Below are 14,522 nucleotides of genomic sequence, written 5' to 3'. Positions count from 1 at the left end.
AGTGCTAACCACTGTGCCACCCCGCCAGGGCTTTTTCTGATCAACATGTTCAAGCAACTGCAGCAATACGATCAGTGCCATGTTACTACCTACGCTGGCCAAATTACCCTATAAAATTATCCCTTCAGTAGGTAAACTTAAGAGCAATTGCCACAGTAACAATTCTATTTGCTAAGTCTCTTTGTAACTTGACTTTACAAGTCACCGGTAACAGGTTCTTAAATCCAATGAATACCCCTTATTTTTGCTTTTTCTTTCATCAACATATCTGGAACAAAAATCGTATTATCAGTGACTGATCTGCCCCAGTATCTCTCAAAATGTTAATTTGTTTATTTGTTTCTCAGAGGATTAAGGACATACTTCTCCCATATACAAAATTCACTAACCTGACTCACTATCAGTATTCTTTTGACTATTAGAATTCCTTTGACTGTCCTGAGCAGCATTCCCCATTCAAGCAGGTTCTGAGGGAACACATTTCACTTGTTCCATTGCCCCTGTATAAACATCCATTTAATTTTCTGATGCAACCTTTTCTGAAGACTCCTTTACCTTTCCTGTTACTGGCGCCGGTGTATTGTTCAGCTTCTAACAATTTGCTTTCAGATGCTCTGTCAAAAGGCAACGAAAACATGCTGGTTTCTTGGCATCATATTTATCCTGTATATACAGGAGAGCAGAAAATTCAGCCCCATGTATCTTTTGGCCACTTTAACTTTGTAGTCAACTTTTCTAATCAACTCCATCTTCAATGGATCTAAGCACTATGCAAAGACTTTGTTATATCAAAGCTTGGAGTGGGACTGAAGATATATATATACATATATGAGATCTTTTGACTAAATGAAAAGGCCCCTTTAATGCATCACTATTTGCTCCATTTCTCATGACTGTACTTCATATAAAAGATGGTCAGAAACCTTTTTAATATTCAAAAAGGATACATTTTTATTGATTCTTTTACAAGTACGTAGTATAAAGTATTCCAATGGAATTGGGATCTATTCTGCCTTATATTGGTTTGTGAGCTGATTTTTATTCATTCACGTGATGTAGGCGTAACTGTCAAGGCTGAATACCTGTTAGCTAGCTGGTTATTGGTGAGTAAATGCTGCTTGATAGCACTGTCAACAACTCCTACACTCACTCTGATGATTGAGAGCAGAGTAGGCTCATGGACAATAATTCACTAGATTGAATTTGATGCGAGCACACTTGGTTACATTGTACCTTGAAGAGCATGGTCTGGAGTATAACATTTATTTTCATGAGTTTGTACCATTGTGAAATTGCTGAAGATTGAAAATATAAAATGAATATGCTACATTAGTAATAACTAGCTTTAAACATAAGGTCATAGTAGTTATGATGAATGTACAAATGTTTACATTTGTGTTGCAATGTGCTGCAAAATAGGAACCAACCAGATTATTATGATGTCGTCTCTCATCCCATTGATCTTTTGAAGATCCAGCAGAAATTGAAGATGGAGGAGTATGATGATGTTGATCAATTGACTTCTGATTTTCAGCTTATGGTCAATAATGCAAAGGCCTACTATAAGGTAATGAGCTTCGAAACTAAACTGATTTGTATATACCTTTGAGCAAGCATTTAGCAGTCCCTCCTAATGTGTCCTTCATTGGCTTGGTATCCATTTAGTTTTCTACACACCTCTTTGAAGTGTCATTGGGCATGTTTCTATATTAGAGTTGATGTGTACATAAGAACTAGGAACAGGAGTAGGCCATCTGGCCCCTCGAGACTGCTCTGCCATTCAGTGAGATCATGGCTGATCTTTGTGTACTCCGCTCCACTCTCCGGCCCGTACACCATATCCCCGAATCCCTTTATTCAATAAAAACTGTTTTAAATTAATGGTTTTTATGTCTTAATAAAAACAAAAGTTTGGAGGTGTGCATCAGATCCTTCAACACCTGGGAAAAGGACAGATTCATGTTGACAATTCATTAGCCAAAATCTCAATCTACCTTTTTTTCAGATGTTGGAATCTCACAGATTTTTAGTTTTACTTCCGAATTTCCAGCATTTGAAGTTTATTCTCTATCTATATTTTATCACTGAGCAATTCATCTATCATTCGGTTTGTTACGTAGAAAATTGCTGCTGCTTCCAGAGAATTTTTAAAAGCTATTTTGCAAAGTGGAAATATTTTAATTTTCTTTGTTATGTGAAATATAGTTAAAACAAAATGATTGTATGCTATTGTTTTTTAAAAAAATATGTTTATTCAAAGTTTTTCCAACAAAAATTTTCAACCAATTAAACCGCCCCCCCCCCCCCAACAGAAAAGAAAAAGAGAAAGAACAGAACAAAACATAAACATATCAATCCAACATAATACAGAACTTGTACAATGGGTTCCTCCCGCACATATTGACTCTCCCATATGTTTATGTTTTTCCTTTTTTAAGTGACCCTAGGAAAACCCCCTTCCCCACCCACCCATATACCCCTCCCCCCCCGAAAGAGACCCCCCCCCCTCCCCCCTGGGTTGCTGCTGCTGCTGACCAACCTCATTCTAACGCTCTGCGAGATAGTCCAGGAACGGTTGCCACCGCCTGAAGAACCCCTGCGCAGACCCTCTCAAGGCAAACTTTATCCTCTCCAGCTTGATGAACCCTGCCATGTCATTTATCCAGGCCTCCACGCTGGGGGGCTTTGCGTCTTTCCATAATAGCAAGATCCTCCGCCGGGCTACCAGGGACGCAAAGGCCAGAATACCGGCCTCTTTTGCCTCCTGCACTCCCGGCTCGTCCGCCACCCCAAATAGTGCCAGCCCCCAACTTGGCTTGACCTGGACTTTCACCACCTTGGACATAGTCCTCGCGAAACCCCTCCAGAACCCATCCAGTGCCGGGCACGACCAGAACATGTGGGCATGATTCGCCGGGCTTCCTGAGCACCTCCCACGTCTGTCCTACACCCCAAAGAACCTACTCAGCCTCGCCCCTGTCATATGTGCTCTGTGAATAACCTTAAACTGTATCAGGCTAAGCCTGGCACACGAGGAAGAGGAATTAACCCTACTCGAGGCATTAGCCCACATACCCTCTTCAATCTCCTCCCCCAACTCCTCCTCCCATTTGCCCTTCAGCTCCTCTACCGAAGCCGCCGCCTCCTTCTTTCATCTCCTGATATATCGCCGAAACCTTGCCTTCTCCGACCCATACACCCAAAACCACCCTGCCCTGAATCCCCTGTGCCGGGAGCAACGGGAATTCCCTCACCTGCCGCCTCACAAACGCCCTCACTTGCATGTACCTGAACACATTTCCCGGGGGTAACCCAAACCTCTCCTCCAGCGCCCCTAGGCCTGCAAACGTCCCATCTATAAACAGGTCCCCGATCCTTCTGATCCCTGCCTGATGCCAGCTCTGAAAACCGTCCATCCTTCCTGGGACAAACCGATGGTTATCTCTGATCGGGGACCACACCGAGGCTCCCATCTCACCCCAGTGTCGTCTCCACTGCCCCCAGATCTTTAGCGTTGCCGCCACCACCGGATTCGTGGTGTACCTTGTCGGCGAGAGCAGCAGCGGTGCCGTCACCAGCGCCCTCAGGCTCATTCCTTTGCAGGACGCCATCTCCAACCTCTTCTATGCCGCCCCCTCTCCCCTATCGCCTACTTGCGGACCATCGCCACGTTGGCTGCCCAATAGTAGCCACCCAGATTCGGCAACGCCAGCCCTCCTCTGTCCCTACTACGCTCCAGAAACCCCCTCCTTACCCTCGGGGTCTTGTTTGCCCACACAAAACCCATGTTGCTCTACCTACCCCCTTAAAAAAGGCATTGGTAATCATAATAGGAAGGCACTGGAACACAAAAAGAAACCTCGGGAGGACCATCATTTTAATCGACTGTACCCTGCCCGGCTAGCGAGAGTGGCAACACATCCCATCGTTTGAAGTCCTCCTCCATCTGCTCCACCAGCCGCGTCAAATTAAGTTTGTGCAGGGCCCCCCAACTCCTAGCTACCTGGATCCCCAAGTTCCGAAAGCTCCTTTCCGCCCTCCTCAACGGTAGGTTGTCTATCCCTCTTCCCTGGTCCCCTGGATGCACCACGAAGAGCTCACTTTTCCCTACATTGAGCTTATAGCCCAAGAAGTCCCCAAACTCCCTAAGGATCTGCATGACCTCCACCATCCCCTCCACTCGATCTGCCAAATAAAGCAACAGGTCGTCCGCATACAGCGACGCCCGATGCTCCTCTCCCCCTCGGACCACCCCCCTCCATTTCCTGGACTCCCTTAATGCCATGGCCAAAGGCTCAATTGCTAATGCAAACAACAGGGGGACAGGGGGCACCCCTGCCTCGTCCCTCGATACAGCCAAAAATACTCCGACCTCCGCCGATTCGTAACCACACTCGCCACTGGGGCTCTATATAGGAGCTTAACCCAACTGATAAACCCCTCCCCAAACCCAAACCTCCGCAACACTTCCCAGAGATACTCCCACTCCACTCGGTCAAAGGCCTTCTCCACGTCCATAGCTGCCACTATCTCCGCCTCTCCCTCCACCGATGGCATCATAATCACGTTTAGGAGCCTCCGCACATTAGTGTTTAGCTGCCTGCCCTTTATAAATCCCGTCTGGTCCTCATGAATCACCCCAGGGACACAGTCCTGAATCCTCGTAGCCAGCAACTTAGCATCCACATTAAGGAGCGAAATCGGCCTATACGACCCACATTGCAGTGGGTCCTTGTCCCGCTTCAGGATCAGAGAGATCAGCGCCCCGGACATTGTCAGGGCAGGGTCCCCCCCTCCCTTGCCTCATTGAAAGTCCTCACTAGCAACGGGGCTAACAGGTCTGCATACCTCCTGTAAAACTCAACTGGGAACCCATCTGGCCCCGGGGCCTTCCCCGCCTGAATGCTCCCCAGTCCTTTAATGAGCTCCTCCAACCCAATTGGCGCCCCCAAACCAGCCACCTCCTCCTCCTCGACCCTCGGGAACCTCAGTTGATCTAGAAATAGTCGCATCTCCTCTTCCCCCGCTGGGGGCTGAGATCTGTACAGCTCCTCATAAAAGGCCTTAAATGCCTCATTTACTTTCACCGCACTCCGCACCGTAGTTCCCCTGCCATCCTTGACTCCACGTATCTCCCTCGCTGCCATCATCTTACGGAGCTGATGTGCCAGCATCCGTCTCGCCTTCTCCCCATACTCGTACCTCGCTTTCCTCCATTGTGCCTCTGCCTTCCCTGTGGTCAACAGGTCGGATTCCGTCTGGAGACTTCGCCACTCCCTAAGTAGTCCCTCCTCGGGGGCCTCTGCACATCTCCTGTCCACCCTTAGGATCTCCCCCACTAACCTCTCCCTTTCCCTGCCCTCTCTCTTCTCCCTGTGAGCCCTGATGGAGATTAACTCTCCCCTGACCACCGCCTACAGCGCCTCCCATACTACCCCCACCTGCACCTCCCCGTTGTCGTTGGCCTCCAAATACCTTTCAATGCACCCCCGTACCCTCCCGCACACCACCTCATCCGCCAGTAATCCCACATCCAGACGCCACAGCGGGCGTTGGTCCCTCTCCTCTCCCAACTCCAGCTCCACCCAGTGCGGGGCGTGGTCTGAGATGGCTATGGCTGAGTACTCCATTCCCTCCACTTTCGGGATCAGCACCCTGCTCAAAACAAAAAATCTATCCGGGAGTAGGGTTTGTGTACGTGGGGAAAAAAAAGAAAATTCCCTGGCCAGGGGCCTAGCAAATCTCCACGGATCTACTCCCCCCATCTGGTCCATAAACCCCCTAAGCACCTTGGCCGCAGCCGGCCTCTTCCCCGTCCTAGATGTGGAACGATCTAATGCTGGGTCCAACACTGTGTTGAAATCTCTCTCTTCCCCCCCCCCCCCCCATTATCAAGCTTCCTACCTCCAGGTCCGGAATGCGCCCCAACATACGTTTCATAAATCCAGCATCGTCCCATTTCGGGGCGTATACGTTTACCAATACCACCCACGCCCCCTGCAGCCTACCGCTCACCATCACGTATCGACCTCCATTGTCCACTACAATATTCTTGGCCTCAAACGACACCCGTTTCCCCACCAGTATTGCCACACCTCTGTTCTTCGCATCCAGCCCCGAATGGAATACCTGTACTACCCATCCCTTTCTTAACCTGACCTGGTCTGCCACCTTCAAATGTGTCTCCTTAAGCATGACCACGTCTGCCTTCAGTCCCTTTAGGCGCGCGAACACTCGGGCCCTCTTAACCGGCCCATTCAGGCCCCTCACATTCCACGTTATCAGCCGGATTGGGGGGGCTTTCCCACCCACCCCTTGCCGACTAGCCATCTCCTTTTCTAGGCCAGTCCCGTTCCTGCACCCTCCAGTCCCCCAGACGGGGGACCCCCGCCCCGACCATCTCTTCTGTTTCCAGTTCCCCGTCGGCCAATGCAGCAGCAACCCTATTTCCCTCCCCCCGCTAGATCCATATCTATGCTCCCCCATAACACTTCCGTAAGTCAGCTGACACCTGCTGACCCCGGCCTCCCCCGCCATCCCATTGACCCCCCCCCCCCCCCGTGTGGGAATCCCCCCTCCTCCTCCCCAGCAATCAGTGTGCACTCCTCCATTCCCCCCCCCCCCCCCCCCCCCCCCCCCCCCCCCTCCGTCCTTCCCTAGCACGGGAACAAGCCCGTGCTTTCCTGACCCAGCCCTGCCCCCTCTGGCGCAGCTCCTGTTGCAGCCTTATCCCAATTCCCCCATCTCCGGCCCTCCCCTCCCTACAGCACCGGCGCCCACATTCCCTCACAGTCTTCCCATCAGATCTCTTCCCCCATCCCCATCCATCCATCCATCACCCAACCCGTGGAACATTCCCTACGCATAGTTAAAACCCTGTATACAACCGACATCCCCCCCCCCACAACTATGGACCCTCAGTTTGAGTCCAACTTTTCAGTTTGTATAAAGGTCCAAGCCTCTTCAGGCGTTTCAAAGTAGTGGTGTCGATCCTGAAATGTGACCCACAATCACGCTGGCTGCAGCATTCCAAATCTCACCCCCTTCCTATGCAGCACCGCCTTGGCCCGATTGAAACCAGCTCTCCTCTTTGCCACCTTCGTACTCCAGTCCTGATAGATTCGGATCACCGTATTCTCCCACCTACTGCTCCACTCTTTCTTGGCCCATCTCAAGACACACTCTCTGTCCACGAAACGATGAAACCTCACCACTACCGCCCTTGGCGACTCGTTGGCCTTGGGTCTCCACGCCAGGACCCGATGAGCCCCATCTAGCTTCAGGGGACTCGGAGAGGCTACCGCACCCATCAGCGAATTGAGCATCGTGCTCACATATGCCCCGGCATCGCCCCCTCCACTCCTTCAGGGAGACCCAGAATCCGAAGATTCTTCCTCCTCGACCTGTTCTCCAGGTCCTCGAATCTTTCTGCCCACCTCTTATGCAACGCCTCGTGCGCCTCCATCTTCACCGCCAGACCCAAGATCTCGTCCTCGTTCTCTGCGGTTTTTTCCCGCTCCTCCTGGATCTCCACCCCGTCGGCCTTCTGGGTCTCCTTTAGCCCCTCGATCGCCGTCAGCAGTGGCGCCAGCACCTCTTTCTTAAGCTCCTCCACGCAGCGCCTGAGAAACTCCTGCTGCTCCGGAAGTCCGTATGCTATTGTTTTTAAAAGTAATGCATCCAATTTGAATTTTAAGTGAGCTCAGGCAGAACGTTCAGTACAATAGCTTCAAAATATATTTTTAATTACATTTTTTTCTGGAAATTAGATTTCTATAAACATGCTTAGAGCATTGATTTTTCACAACCTTCTGCCATCTTACCAGCAGTGCTTCCTCTAATTTTTGTTGCTGTTGTGTGCAACCAGTTTATTTCAGTGTGTATGTAGTACCTTTAAAGTTTTGCACAGCCACACATATTGGGCTGGATTCTTCGCCCCGCAACGCTAGCAATGCGGATCGCGATCGGGCAGAGATTTGGGCATCCGGCCGAAATCGAGGTACTGCTATGTTCCGGCGCCCCGCTGGCGGCAGGGTCAGGGTTCGCACCCGCGCACCAGTGGAAGGATGTTAATGGATGCAAACGGGTCCTAGTGACCCATTTTCAGGCAGCACAGTGTGGAAGTGGTTAGCACTGCTGCCTCACAGCGCCGAGGACCCGGGTTCAATCCCGGCCCCGGGTCACTGTCCGTGTGGAGTTTGCTCATTCTCCCTGTGAATGCATGGGTTTCTTCCCCACAACCCAAAGATGTGTAGGGTATGTGGATTGGCAACGCTAAATTGCCCCTTAATTGGAAAAAAATAAATAATTGGGTATTCTTAAAAAAAAAAATTTTAATGACTCCTTTTCATACACTTAGCAGGTCTGGCACCAGAGCTTCCGGGACCTCACAATTCTCTGGTCCTGCGGGACCAGAATCACATGGGCTCAGGTCACTACTGGTATTACCAGCGTGGCCCTGCCGTGGTGGATCTCGTTGGGGGCCAAGGGGGTAACCTTGTCCCCAAGTCCAGCTGACGGCTCCCCTGCCCCCAACAATGCAAGGCCTACCAGACCGCTCTCTCTCTCTCTCTCTCTCTCTCTCTCTCTCTCTCTTCCCCCCCCCCGGCCCCAGCAACCATCTAGAAAGCAATTTGTTTTTACAGCCCCTGCCTGACTGCTCTCCAGCTTCCAGACAGGAGTCTCTTTGTTTTTCTGGGGTGCCTCTGGGGGGTGTCCCTTTAGTTAGGAGGTCTCTGGGGGGTGTCCCTTTAGTTAGTGGGTCTCGATGAGGGTGGCCCCCTATCCAGGGAGTCGGTGACGGGGGTGGGGGGGACACGCCTCCTATTTAGCGGTCTCTGTGGGGCTTCCTCCTATTCAGGGGGTCTCTGGAGGCAGGCAGGTTGTGTCATCTCTGTACTTGGGGGAAGAGGGGGGTACTGAATTGCGATGCGGAGAGGTGCTGGCCAGCCATGGGACCTCGCTATCGGGCAGCCCACTCAAAATGGCGGCCCGACAGGGTTCCCTCTAGAATCCCTCCTATTCCTTGCCATACATAAATTTGTATGGCATGGGATACTGAATTGCTTCCTGATTTGGGAGCGCAAACCAGTTCCAATTCTCCTCTGGCGGGAGAACATTAACTCCCAAATGGAGAATCCAGGCCAATGTCTTAAACATGGCAATTTGTGAACAGCCTGTACAGTACCTTTTTGGGTTACTATGCATCGACGCCAACGCAGGCTTATGAGGTTACCAGAAACTAGAGTTCCGGTATATTTCTGGTTAATACAATTCCTGTGCAAAGTGGAACATGTTTTCAAGGTTAAGATACCAGCTTAATTTATTTTCACGGTTAAGGTACCGGCTTAATGTCTGTGTTGAAATTCAGAACTAACTGTGGTTGAGACTGCTATATTTCTGTGTTTGTTCATTTGGCTGCACATACCAATTACTTTTTTTTTTTTAAATTTAGTGTACCCAATTATTTTTTTCCATTTAAGGCGCAATTTAGCATGACCAATCCACCTACCCTGCACATCTTTGGGTTGTGGGGGCAAGACCCACGCAAACACTGGGAGAATGTGCACACTCCACATGGACAGTGACCCAGAGCTGGGATCGAACCTGGGACCTCGGTGCCGTGAGGCAGCAGTGCTATCCACTGTGCCACCGTGCTGCCACTGCACACACCAATTACAACACATATGTTCATCAAGCAGGTTATAAGTAGAAAATGTATAACTTAGTGTTTGTACGTTTAAAGCAAATGATTCCTTGATCATTTACAGGAAGATTCTGTTGAGTGCAAAGCTGCAGGTAAATTGTGGGATTTGTATACAAGAACAAGAAATGAGTTTGTCCAGAGGGGAGATTATGAAGATGAAGAGGATGAGGATGATTATGATAGTCAAGATAACCTTGGAGCAACTGGTGAAGAGGAAGTAAGTACTGTTTTAATTCTCCAGGGAAAATTGGCAAGGGAAAATTGGCAACAATGTATGTCACCTTGCTTTAGTTGTGACACTTGTTTCTGAGTCAGAAGAATAAGGGTTTGAATGAAGTACTGAGGGAGTGCTGCACTGTCAGAGGTGCTGTATTTCGTATGAGATGTTAAACCATTAGATGTCTTGTCCTCTCAGGTGGACATAAAAGATCTCATGGCACTATTTCAAAGACGAGTAGGGAAGTTATCCCCAATGCCCAAGTGAATATTTATCCCCCAATCATCTCAAAGTAAATTATCTGGCCATTAGCACATTGCTGTTTTTTTAGAAGTTTGTTGTGCACAAATTGGTTGACAGGTTTCCTACATTACAGTATTGACTGTACAGTACTTTCAGATATCTGGTGGCCCTGAAAGGTGCTAAATAAATTAAAGTCTTTCTTTCATTCTTATTTAACAATGTTTGCCTAGTATTTAACATTTTCTAATTGCCCTACTTTATTCCTTTACACATGGACTTTAGTGATTGTTCAAATTTGTGATGTATCCAACTTATCAGTTATCCGGTGGCAAAGTGTCAGGGTCTGACTGAAAACTGGCATGTTTTCAGACCAAATTTCCTGGCACCAAGTCCACAGAAGGTCTGAGGGGCATGGTTTGCGCCACCGCTCTGGTGGAGCAGGGCCTGATATAGCCAGCAAGGACAGCTCCACAGCGATCTGGGTGCCATCTTTAAAGGGCACCCTGAATTGCATTGAAATAAGTTGCCCCCCCCCCCCCGACAGACAAAGGCTATGCCAGTGGCACTCGCATCCCATGACTGAGTGAAAAAAATATATTTTTGTATATTGAATGTTCAAAATTGTTTTTGATGAAAATGTTAATTTTGCTATTTGGTTGATGAGTAGAACCCATGTATTAATATTAATCTTTAACAATCTTTATTGTCACAAGTAGGCTTACATTAACACTGCAATGAAGTTACTGTGAAAAGCCCCTAGTCGCCACATTTCAGCGCCTGTTCGGGTACACAGGGAGAATTCAGAATGTCCAATTCACCTAACAGCACGTCTTTTGGGACTTGTGGGAGGAAACCGACCCACGCAGACACATGGAGAACGTGCAGACTCCACACAGACAGTGACCCAAGCCGGGAATCGAACCTGGGACCCTGCCGCTGTGATGCAACAGTGCTAACCACTGTGCTACCATGCTGCCCATTATAAAATTATGCTGATATGTGGAATTGATGGGATATGAAACTGTTGAGTATTTGAGTTTCATTTTTATTGTTTTGTAGAGTACAGCACATTATAATAATCTAAAGGAACAATTGGAGAACCTGTTTGAAGCTGTCGCCACTTACATTGACCCAACAGGTCATCTCACCAGTGAACTTTTTCAAAAGTTACCTTCTAGAGTGGTGAGTAAATCTGTTCAAAATCAATAAACGGATAAATTGGAGTAATTTTATCTTGAAAAAAGTCTTTACCATTGTATTGTATATTTAAATGTAAAAGAACTGGTATTGACAGAACCTTTAAGAACATTTCTCCTTTTGTAGTGCATAATTAAGTAAAACTTGTCAATTGACTGTGGCATTGCTCAGGGAGTCAAGTACTCTTCTAGTGAAATGTTGTAGCACCACTTGGCAGGAGGGGCTGTTTATACTGAGGCAGTTTATACTGGCAGTTCCCATTATAAATCTGAAACTGGGAAATTATAATGGAAATGCTAATGGAAAGTCCATGCAGGTGCAAGAGTTTTAGTATACTATACAGCTAGTTGCAAAATTTATCTTTTGACATCTCTATTCATCTTTCTGCGTGTCCTCATTGTGTGCCTAGTCTGTTATGGTTATGTTGTTATGGTTAAGTTGTATTATTTCACAATGATTTGAGTAGCTTATTAAGAGGATACCAAAAAATGATGGCAATTGATTTTGTTTGCATTTTGATAGAATATGCAAACTAATTGGCACAATTTAATTAGATTAATCGAATTTGATATCCACCAACATTTTAACCTTTTCTGTCTCTTTTTATACACTAAAGATTGTGTTTTGTTGATTTGTTTACCCAAAATACTGTATTAGTAGTACTAAATATTACTATTTCAGCTGATATCGATTTCAGATAAACAGATATTGAATGTAGAGCTTTCAGATCTACCAAACAAAAAGTGTTCACTTCATGGTAGTCTTCAGGAAGAAATACATGCTTGTGCCTCAGGAATTTAGAAAAGTATAATTTTATTTCAGTGTGGAAAATTATAAAGAAACACATTTCATGGCCTGCAGTGTTAAAATCTGAAGTTGTTTTTGAGCAATCTCATTGCTCCTTACAATTGATAATTTATTAACTTTTTAATCTTTTAATTAAAATTAACTATAATTTTAATCCAGAACCTGGATTCAGTACCTGGATTCAGTGGACATTGTTAAAGATGTTCCAACACCAACATCAACACTAAGGTTTATAATGAATCTATCTGGTCAAAGTATGGAAAATGTGACAGAGGCATCAAAGTTTACATGAATTAATGTTTGTACTTGCAGCAATATCCTGACTACTACGAAATTATTAAGGAACCAGTAGACCTGAAGACAATCGCCCAGAGGATTCAGGTTTTACAATTTTCTCTTTTATTTTCCCTACCATAATTGTACAGCTGAAATCACAAATTGCATGAAGTAAAGAATTATTCTACACCAGTTAGTGTTTCACCTGAATATTTGTTAAATATGTAATTTTGGTGGGTGGCATGTTGCACAATGGTTAGCACTGCAGCCTACAGCACTGAGGACCCGGGTTCAAATCCCAGCCCTGGGTCACTGTCCTTGTGGAGTTTGCACATTCTCCAAGTGTCTGCGTGGGTTTCCCCCCACAACCCAAAGCTGTGTAGGTTAGGTGGTTTGGCCACGCTAAATTGCGCCTTAATTAGAAAAAAATAATAATTGGGTACTCTAAATTTATTTAAATAAAAGAAAAAGAAAAAAAATGTAATTTTGGGCAGGGTTCTCCGTTTGGAAGACTAAGGACGCAATTCAACGGGACAAAAATAGAGCCCTGTTTCGGTCGCATTTATCAGGGTTTCTCAGTGCCTACGGAGGCCTTTCGCAAGATTCAACGGCCGCATCGCGTCACCAAGTCGGGCTCGTTGAGGCCTGTAAATCACCCCCAAGTGTTCCGCTGGGACTGAATTGCGTGTGATTCCCGTTCCTATTGGGGGCGCTATTTGGAAAGTGAGACCGGACATGTAAATGAGCCAGCATTCTGCCAGCGTGAATTTAGTGCAATTCCCGGACTAGTGGCCGTTTTAACCTCGGGCCGGATTTAGCACTAAAGAGCCTGGCAGCTGGAGCTGTTTTTATACGCCCCACTTACCACACACAAACCTGCAGCCACGAAGGTGGCTCATGGAAGACCTGCCCCCTGAGATCGGGAGTCCGAGGTGGACCCACGGCTCCATGTCAGTGAGGTGAGGGGGGAACACCCTCTTCCCAGGATAGGCTGCAGACTCACTCCTGCCCTCCTGAACACCTCCTGGTAGGTGATGGCAGAGGCAGTCAGCGCTGCTAGCCTCACCAGGTGTAGACAGCTGGTGATCCTTAGGGGTGAGGGGGAGTCACTGGTGAAGCCTCTGCCCTGAGAGGGGCAGCTAACCAGGGAGGACTCCAAAGGCCACAGCAGAGATGCCTCTGGTTGGGGTGAGCTCTGCTGATCCTGTTTCCTCTGCAGTGGAGCAACGCTTCTGAGGAGTGTCAAAATCTTGTGGGCCCCTGATTGAGCTTGGCCACGCCCATCCCCTTGACAAAACAGCTGAGATATGAGGATTTCCAGATGAACGGCCTGGGTGGGCTCCCAGATGATCAGAGGCTCCCAGAGCCTTGAAAAGACACAGGCAACACTCAGCAGAGTGAACAACCTGGGGCCTGTAGGAACACCAATGGGGCAAAGGCAATCTGAACCAGGCCATCCTGAGCCCATTGACTTTGCACAAAGTACTACCCCCAGCCCGGGCAACCCCCCCCCCCTGTTCAGTTTGTCTACCCTCCGACTCCCCCTCCAGAGCTATGGCACCCAGGCTCCACTTGTCAATATTTCACTAATTCACATGGGAGACTCCCACTTAAGAGGGGTGGGGCGTCAAGGGAGGGTAGGGCATTTTGTGTCCAAGCCGTTTATGAGATTTAAATCCATGCAAATGATGGTTTTGCATGAATCCACCTGCACATGGCGCAAACATCGATATTGCTGCCAGGGGCCGGAGCATGGCATCGGCACTGGCGCCGGGTGGAAACCTTGATTTTTCAATTTTGTGCAACTCTCCGCCTGACCTCTGGCATTGCGAAACGGAGAATTCAGCCCTTTAACTTTTCATAGTGAGTGCTTATTCTTAGTATCAACATACAATTTCTTTTTACAGAATGGTGTTTATAAAAGTGTCAATGTGATGGCTAGAGATATTGAGCTTTTAGTAAGGAATGCAAAAACCTACAATGAGCCAGGGTCACCAATCTTCAAGGTAAGGGTGAAAAAGGTTTAAGAGTTATTGTACTTATATTTTAGATCAAGACACTCTCCAGCCAGTCTTC

At 47.6% G+C, this 14,522-nt stretch overlaps 1 protein-coding gene across 13 annotated transcripts in view; it reads left to right on the top strand.

Moving 5' to 3' along the window:
• pbrm1 (polybromo 1) overlaps nucleotides 1-14,522 on the top strand; it is a 123,099-nt gene that overhangs the window by 15,164 nt on the left and 93,413 nt on the right. For all 13 annotated transcript variants that reach the window (XM_072472667.1, XM_072472675.1, XM_072472673.1 and 10 more), the window contains 5 exons: nucleotides 1,420-1,567; nucleotides 9,771-9,923; nucleotides 11,226-11,348; nucleotides 12,483-12,551; nucleotides 14,354-14,452. In XM_072472667.1, coding sequence (XP_072328768.1) covers nucleotides 1,420-1,567; nucleotides 9,771-9,923; nucleotides 11,226-11,348; nucleotides 12,483-12,551; nucleotides 14,354-14,452 — 592 coding nt within the window. The remainder of the gene's footprint in view (nucleotides 1-1,419; nucleotides 1,568-9,770; nucleotides 9,924-11,225; nucleotides 11,349-12,482; nucleotides 12,552-14,353; nucleotides 14,453-14,522) is intronic.

The sequence above is a fragment of the Scyliorhinus torazame genome, chromosome 13 (genome assembly GCF_047496885.1).
Source record: "Scyliorhinus torazame isolate Kashiwa2021f chromosome 13, sScyTor2.1, whole genome shotgun sequence".
Taxonomy (NCBI): Eukaryota; Metazoa; Chordata; class Chondrichthyes; order Carcharhiniformes; family Scyliorhinidae; genus Scyliorhinus; species Scyliorhinus torazame.
The sequence above is the reverse complement of the archived record's forward strand: the minus strand, read 5'-3'. Positions and strand labels throughout refer to the sequence as shown.